This window comes from Solanum tuberosum, unplaced genomic scaffold (genome assembly GCF_000226075.1).
Source record: "Solanum tuberosum cultivar DM 1-3 516 R44 unplaced genomic scaffold, SolTub_3.0 scf00323, whole genome shotgun sequence".
NCBI classification, from domain to species: Eukaryota; Viridiplantae; Streptophyta; class Magnoliopsida; order Solanales; family Solanaceae; genus Solanum; species Solanum tuberosum.
This window is the reverse complement of record NW_006239244.1, coordinates 268,463-277,188: the sequence shown is the minus strand read 5'-3', so window position 1 is coordinate 277,188 and position 8,726 is coordinate 268,463. Positions and strand designations below refer to the sequence as shown.

The 8,726-nt window shown below is 32.6% G+C and overlaps 1 protein-coding gene and 1 non-coding gene across 2 annotated transcripts; both read right to left on the bottom strand.

The window, feature by feature from the left end:
- Nucleotides 1-374: 374 nt before the first annotated feature.
- On the bottom strand, nt 375-1,746 carry LOC102599542 (mitochondrial uncoupling protein 5-like). Its single transcript, XM_006360329.2, has one exon. The coding sequence runs from the start codon at nt 1,533-1,535 to the stop codon at nt 582-584; it is 954 nt and encodes a 317-aa protein (XP_006360391.1). The 5' UTR covers nt 1,536-1,746; the 3' UTR covers nt 375-581.
- Nucleotides 1,747-6,533: 4,787 nt separating this feature from the next.
- On the bottom strand, nt 6,534-6,615 carry TRNAS-GCU (transfer RNA serine (anticodon GCU)). Its single transcript has one exon. It is a non-coding gene; the product is annotated as a tRNA-Ser (tRNA).
- Between the last annotated feature and the right edge of the window lie 2,111 nt (nt 6,616-8,726).

The window sequence follows — 8,726 nt, the reverse complement described above, 5'->3', positions numbered from 1 at the left end:
AATATCCAAATACCAAATGCAAATGCATGACAAAAACATTACAATAAACATGTAATTATGTTGCCTTTTGGGACCCCTCAAAACCCCCTCTCAATTATTAAGTGTGTTTATAGAGTTCGATCCAAACTGATCAACTTGAGAAAATCATAGTCAAAACTCTATTCTCTTTATTTTATTAAGATTCAATACAAAAAGTTGTTGTATTAACTTTGCCTTGAGAAACTTTCAATTTTCTGTTTTTTATCAACTCTAGTAGTAGTTAACAAGTTTTATTAAAATATACTTTTGACTAAATTTGCATCTATTCCTTCACTCTATATTAATTGTCAACATTATTAAAATTATTCATCTGAGTGACGTGTAAATAAGGAAATGTGATAACAAAAATATATTGAAGTAGTATATATATATATATATATATATATATATATCATTAATAAAACACTAACAAATGAGAACACAACATCTAACATTGTGCTACCTCATTCCAAATTTCATGGAATTAACTAATATTTCTGTTTAATTAATTAAACAACAACTAAATCAACTTTTTCGTCATCATCATATCATCAATTAATTAATTAAAAGTCCTTAAGTAATTTTCGGACTTGTTCCAATGTAACAAAGAGCACAATAGTAAATGGTCCTTGCCTTGAAATTGTAGGAATAAATCCCTTATACAAGGCCATTGGCCCCTCAGCTTTAATTGTCTTCATTGCACAATCAAGTGCCCCATTGTAAGGTGGAGCCGCTCCAGGCTCCACCTTCATGTTCATAACCCGAGTCTTAATTACATCCACCGGATTTGTCACCACCGCTGCCACAAAACCCGCGGCAAAACTCGCCGTCACGTGGGTCCCGAGTCCATCTTTCATCAAACCTTTTGCTAAAATCATTTCCTTAAACTCATCGTAAGACGCAAGCTGCGAGGCCGTCACCAGCATGGCGCGGTTCACAGTAAGGGATGAACCGCGCCACAGGCTAGTAACGCCCTCGTTTTTGCTCATTTGGGTTATTGCATCCACCACGCTCTTGTAATTCCGCCGCTGCGCGGCGGGTAGTCGGCCGTCGGCTTGCATCCGTACCATTGCCACGTCAGCAGGGTTGCCGACGGCGGCCCCAATTCCGCCGGCGATCAGTCCGGCGACAATTTTTTTCCCCAAAGGCATGTTTTTCGTATTCGGGTCGGTCCATTTTTTCTTCAACATATCGTATAATCCCATTCGGGTCGTCGAATAAAGGGTCTGCCGGAGGACGGTGGCGGATATGCCGGAAAAAAGAGCGGCGACGCCTTCTTGCTGGACGATCCGTACACCGACGGCAACGGGCCCCACACGAGGAGCAACTGGGACATGGGCATTAGTTGTATTATTGGGAGGATGAAAAGCAAGAGCAGGGCGAAGCGTCTGCATCTGAGTAGATGCAGATGCTTCGCCCTGAAGCTGCATACGTACCTTGATGAGATCAAGTGGATGTGTACTACATCCAGCAATAATAGAAGCAATGCCTCCTTCAACAAAACCTTTAACACCCATATTAATCAAGATCTACTCCAAACAAAAACAAAAAATTGATGAAAAATGAAAAAAAATATGTAAAGGGGATCAAGATCTTGTGTTTTTTTTTGAGTTATAGGGAAAAATTATGACCAATTGGAATTAGAGGATATTTCACTAGAAACCAGGAGATGAGAGTGAATGGAAAAAGCTATCGATGCAAAGTGTGGATCTCGACATATGCTAGAGAGAAACGAATTTGGTTGGGTGAGAGAAAGAAGGGGAAAAAGGGAATTTATAGGGAAAAGTAATAGAGAGAGAAAAAGGAAATAGCACCGAGCTAAATGAAGTGGTTGAAAGTCCTGACTCGTGAGGTCTCGTATTGAAATTTCAGTAGAGAGTAATTCTTTTTAGCTGTTCTACCTTTGATAGACAGAATTATTCGATAGCTATTATTGATAATAGTTAATAGATATTTCATGAAATTAGTGTAAATATAAAAAAACCGATTCGGACAATACGATAATTGAAAAATCAAAAGAAAGGAAATGGAAATTACACTTTCGAAGTATGCGTGATTTCTGTTTCTAAAACAATAATGTAGTATAGCATGTGGAGTTGGGATTTACAGCTAAGGTTAAATTTGTTAATTTTGTTTTGTTTCAACCAATATTTATGCGGTTGTGGGTCCCCAACTCATCAAATTATTGGAATTTGGAATTAATGACCTCTTAACATATGAAAGTCTAAAATTTAAGAGTCGCTAAAAAAAAGGAAAAAGACATACTTGTTTAAAACGAAAAAACAAAGAAATATAGCACAAATAAATTGAAAATGTAATGAACATTTTATTTGTTTGTTTATTTTTTATTCTCAATTAATATGACATATTATTTTATTAAACTTTTTCATAGTCTTGTTCATGACATCTTTCGATTTTATTTTTTTCTATGTAATCCTATAAATAAAGATATCGAAAATCATGTCGGTTACCCTTCAAAGAAAATGACTCATTTTTTTGTCTCCGTATTTACATGTTACATGTTTTGACGTTTTAAGAAGCTTCATTTATTCTTCTTTTTATTAAAATAAAAAGAGGAGAACATTTAAAAAATGTCTTATAAGAAAAGCAAGGGAATCCAACAAATTAAAGATGCTGACAATCTCTGGCGTCTGACTCACTTGACGATTTTTACGAAATAAAAAACATATTTGTAAAAATAAAGAACAGAAAGGTGAAAAAATAATCATAAAATTATTATTTAAGAAAATTGCACATGTCTGCAATTTATTAATTAGGATTTTTTAATACCAATAGCCGAATTTATTGCTGTATTTTTTTCATATGCAATATATATTGATTGTATATAATTATACATACATTATTTATTTATTGTTAAATAAAATTAACGATGATTTATTGTTTAGATATGAAATTTATTGGTTGCTAATTCCTATTTTATTACTAATAGTGACTATTATTGGGTAGTATTTGTTGTCACAGTAATTTGTGGTAGTATTTATTGTCACAGTAATTTGTAACTTTGAAAACTAATTATTTGGTTTAATGTTTAACATCGCTACAACAAAAAATAACTTTTAGCGCCAATAAATATACACATTAACAAAGAGTGTTAAAATATTTACTGGCATTAGTTAAATGTCATTGGATTCAATGTCGCTATAGGCTTTAGAGACATTTACAAAAAGTGTTAATTGCTGCTAAAAATGCATATTTAGTGGCAATTAAGCTATTGTCGCTAATCAATTACCGCTAAAGATTATTTTTGGTGTAGTGCATTATTTGTGAGTAAATATTTTCTATAACAATAATAACAACATCAATGTAATTATGCAAGTATGGTTCGAAAATGATAGAATGTATATCGATCTTATATCTATCTTTGTGGGTATAAAGAGAAGTTGTTTTTGATAGACTTTAGACTCAAAATATATAAAAAAAATCAAGCGGGATTGTAAGAATAATATGACAGAAAAATAACAAGATAATAGATAGTAATAAACATTGAAAAATAAGAGACTACATGACTATTATATAGCTCCCTATCTCTCCCATATAAAGTACAATCGCTACTAAATATCCTTCTACCATAAACCTCAACTTCCAAATCTTTTTATTTAGTGTCATATTCTCGCCAAGTTAAAGTCATATCGCGTCTTGTTTAATTACGTCCTCCCTATCATTTTTGGTCTATCTCGATCCTACCTCTCCCAATATACTTATTATAATTAATATATTACACCTTCTTACTAGCACATTAACACATCTCTTTTCACGTGTCCAAACCATGGCATCTCATGCAATAACTAATTCTATTGAAAATATATCTATTGTTCACATATGGATTTATGATCAAATTAGTTGCTGAAAATTCCTGGCAGTAACTAGGTAGGTGCCTACTGCCTAGTTATCACCTAATTAAATTACCACAACTTGCACTATCAATTGACACATACATTTATATCAACTTGATTCCACTTCAATTATGAAACGAAGCTTAGGACACATGCAGGGAAAAAATCAACTCAACTTGACTGCAATAAGACTTCATCTAAATTTTGGAAGACTTTGCTTAATTTCTATAATCAAAATTGACTAATAACAATTATGTCCTTATCACATACTACTAATTGTTACTAGCAAAACAATCCTAACTTCAAAGCTATAAGGGTAAAATTGTCTTTATGTAACGTATATCATGAGTTTGAACCGTGGAAGAAGTCACTAATGCTAGATACTGATCAGTGATGAGCCACATACACTTGAAGGGTGTCGATCGATAGCCTTTCGTCAAAAAATTACACTATAGCTAGATAAAAAAAAAAAAATTATGTATATATATTACATATTGACATTCCTTGGCTTCTACAAAATTTTACTCCTTTATATTTTAACACTCCTTAAGCGAAATTTTGACTCCGGCATTGATCACACCCCTTGAGGTGCGGCGCTTCGGTGAACCCTACACAAAAATAGGATATTTTGTGCACCGAATTACCCTACTGATTAGTTTTTTCCGAAGGCTTTAATGAATTCTTAAAGTAGTCAATGCACTTATAAAATATGAACTAGTAGATCTTAATCTTCCTCATCAAAATAGTTAAATTAGATTATACTCTAATAATCCACAGCAGAGATCACTTTGACTTAATCAAAGTCAATTTAAGTGGTCCAATTAATACTCCATTTTGAGAGATATCATTGAATGTGAACTTAATAGCTTTAGAAATGACTTTTAACTTTTATGAATATTCTTTTACTTATATTTTCAAACTCACCTAAAAATAAACATTACATTGAGACGAAAAGAACAATATAATTACTATGATTCACATTTTTTTAGTACCCAAATATAACAGTCAAAACTTTAATGATTTTTAATGAGTGGACATGATCTCATTATTACAATTAAAATAATAGGTTGAACATGATGAAAATGCCAATTATCGATATAAATGTATTATTGACTATGAAAACAAGAAAAAAAAATTGGAGTCAAAAAGTGCCACTTGAAAATGTATTAAGGGCAAGTTTGACAATTAGGAAGCCTAGTTAAGACTTAAGAATTGTTCTGTTAAACGTCACTTCATAAATTTATTGGGTCATTTATTAGGGGCCAAATAGTAACGATTAACTTGGTCTCCATTTTTGTGACCTTTTCTATTATACCAAAAAATAAACGGGAAGTATTGAAAATATATTTGAATTAAATGTAAATTATTAATTTGTTTTTGAACTATTGATAATTTTAGATATATTTTTTTAATTTGATAAATTAAATTTTGACAATCTCCCGATCTGCTACATGACATAACAAGTGGTCTCAAACTCTTGTAGGAGCATGTGATTCTTTAAGCTAGCGTTTGGCCATAGATTTCCAAATATATTTGGCAAATATTATTTGGGTGAAGATTTGGGTGAAATTTCACCATGTGTTTGGCCATAGTATTTGGGAAATATATTTCAATTTTTTAAGAAATATGACTTATGTCCATAAGTTTTTAAAACTATCAAACTAACCATAAATTTGTATTACATAGCAAAATAGAAATGTCGCGTAACAAGATTCATGACTTCTGCAACAAATCAAAAAGCATCATTACAGTAAATAGTCGCATCGTTAAAAAAGATGCATGGGTATAAAAGCTCTTGTACATGTATGCTCTTTATCATAGAAAAAATTATTAATTTAGTTAGTTAGCAGATGGAGATTTGATTGAGTTGGTTGGTGTTAATAAATAAAGTGTTTTTTGTAAAAGATAAAAGTTTGGTGTTAAATTTGAATTTTTATAACTTTCCAAATAATGAGATTTGGCCCAAATACTAGAAAAAACTAGTATTTGGGAATTTGGGTTATTTGCCAAAAAAAATTGCCAAATAATGAGAAAGTGTATGGACAAACAATATTTGCCAATTTTTTCCCCAAGTTTTACTTGGGAAATCTATGGCCAAACGGGCACTAAAAAAAGACAAGAGAAGTGTTGAGACACCCCTAAACTTGGCGAGAACTTAGAGCTGTAATAATTCGCGACGAGTTTAGAAGTTTTCTCAATACTTTTTTATGACAAGGGAAACCTGTGGCCGCTACCCTTTGGGTGCGCATAGGGTAAAACCCCCCGCTCCTATGCAATAGCTCGCAAACCACATAGGAGAGGTAACTCACACTAGGCATGCCATGTGCAACGAGCTCGACCCAGAAGACAAAACCCCTTGCTTTCAAGGGCAAAGAGTTTCGAACTTAAGTCCTCCAACATGGAAGTCTCAAGCCCAAATCACTGGGCCATCCCTCTCAAATAAATAACTTTTACATCCAAAAGGTGTTATAACAATTTAATCCTCTCATTAAGTATGCGTGTCAAGTCAAATATGAACAAATAAAAATGAATTGACCGAATAAATGAAGAAAAGAAAGCATAAATAGAATTATTATAGATAACACGTGTCAATAGATAAACAATTGCCTAGAAGCTGAAAAAACCGGACCGAGTCACCGCGTTTTTACCAAAAGAAAGAATCGTCGCCTGAGAGATTCGAACTCTCGCGGGGAAACCCCATGTACTTAGCAGGCACACGCCTTAACCACTCGGCCAAAGCGACATATTAATTACAAGACCAATTTTATAAGTAATAAAAGGTAGTTTTGGTCTATAATATAAATACTACTCTCAATTTTCAAGTATTCAAGGACGTGACGTATTGGTCAATAAACTAGTTGAGAATCATGATGTTTCACATTCAAATTCTAGCAGAACCAAAAACGTTAAGTGATCTCTTTTCATCTGTCCAATACTTGTATTACTAGTAAAACATGCAATTAACTATGAAATTTATTGTTAGTCAATAGCTAATTGGATTTTCTTATAATCGTTCTAATTCGTAGTTAAATGAGATTAGTATGGAATTTTGATTGTTTAGCTATGAAATTTTGTTTGTCGCTAATTTCTTATTTCTTATGGTGTTGTTGGACAAAGTTCTTGATGCCTATGCAGGTGAGAATTTAACATGTATCTTGTAAAATTAATCGAGGTGAGCACAAATTAATTTGGACATTATACAATCACAAAACAAAGTAATGTCAATTTTCAATTTGTAGAAATATAAATGGGGATCTTATTAGGGAAAAAAGAAGAGAGTTGTCTCTTAATTTGGAGTTTTGAACCATATTCAAAATGTAATTAATGAATGGAAGTCATGGGACAAGTTCATTGTAACGAATTCGAATTCTCAACATAAACACTCGAGTATTATATAATCACTGATAGCTAAATTACAACGACAATATTTAAATTATAATGAAAATGCTGAAATATAAACAAGTAACTAAGATGGAGATACGAATGGAGGTGGGAAGCTTAGACTCTAGAAGAAGAAGTGAGGAACATTCATTTTCTTCGTAATATGCATAAATCCTTCTTTTAAACTCATTATCCCTTTTAACCAAATGCTAATTGGGCTTAGATCCCAAATAAAACACTTTAACATTTTACTTGGCCCAATCTCATTCACTACTTTTAACCCATAGACGTTTATTGAGCTAGAACTTGGTTCACAACATTCAAAGCCATGAAGGAGAGAGCTCTCCACCAACTAGCTAAACAGATGGCTACCTTTAAGGGGTCGTTTGGTAGTGTATTAGGAAAAATAATGCATGTATTAGCCTTGTGTAGTTGTGTATTATTGGTACCTTGTTTGGTACTCTTTTTTAACCTATGTATAACTAATGCTTGCATTAGTTATACACTCTATTGTGTATTAAGGAGTGCATTGCTAATACCATGGATTTCTAGGTATTAGCAATGCAATGGTTTTTATGCATGCATTAATATGATAAAAGACCCACTTACCCCTCAAAACCTTTTTTTACATCTTTTCCACCATAAAAGTCAAGGGTATCTTTGTAAATAATTTTTTTAATGCCATACATACTATTTTTAATTCATCAAACCAAACAATGCATTAAAATAATCTACATGCATTGCTAATGCAAGCATTACGCTAATACACTCTATTTAGCATTATTCTTATACACTCTACCAAACGACCCCTAAAGGTCTTAGGTTAGAGCTCTTCTAGTGTATGAATTATTTTTTTGTAGGGCACCTCGAATGGGCTCTATGCGACATAAATTCAAATTAGTCAAATTCCATTAATATAGATATCAAACACATAATAAAAAATCAAAAATTATAAATGTTTGATGGCATATAGGAAAGTTGAGTTCTTAAACAAGTCTTGAAATCATAATGTAAGTTTGATATTAATGTCGAATTATGTCAAATTCAAAGAAATGAATACATAAAGGAAGATGACATAAAATCGAATCTGCTAAGAAAATTATATATATGTGAGCCATTTTCTTTCCCAGTATTTTCACTTATTTGAGCCATGCCTCACCCTCCATTTTCTCGGTATGCCTTTCACTCGATCTCTCACTCTGTAATTTTTCTCGAGCCTTGGTGGTGTCTGTCGTAGTATTAACCTTATTCTTGTAGTTTTTTTTATCTTGATATCTATCATCATTTGTTGTTTATTGTGTTTTGATTATTACACTGTTTTGTTGTTGTTAATGTACTTTTCCTGAATGCTCTACACTGTTTTTCTTATTAGCTGCATTGTTTTCTATCGTTTTCCCTTTTCATAACTACTTTGATTTGCTGCACTTGAGGCGAGGGTCCTTCAAAAACATTCTACCCTCTTCTGACCCCACT

What these genes read in the sequence shown, in the direction of transcription:
- LOC102599542 (XM_006360329.2), bottom strand. Translation starts at nt 1,535, where the DNA reads ATGGGTGTTAAAGGTTTTGTTGAAGGAGGCATTGCTTCTATTATTGCT.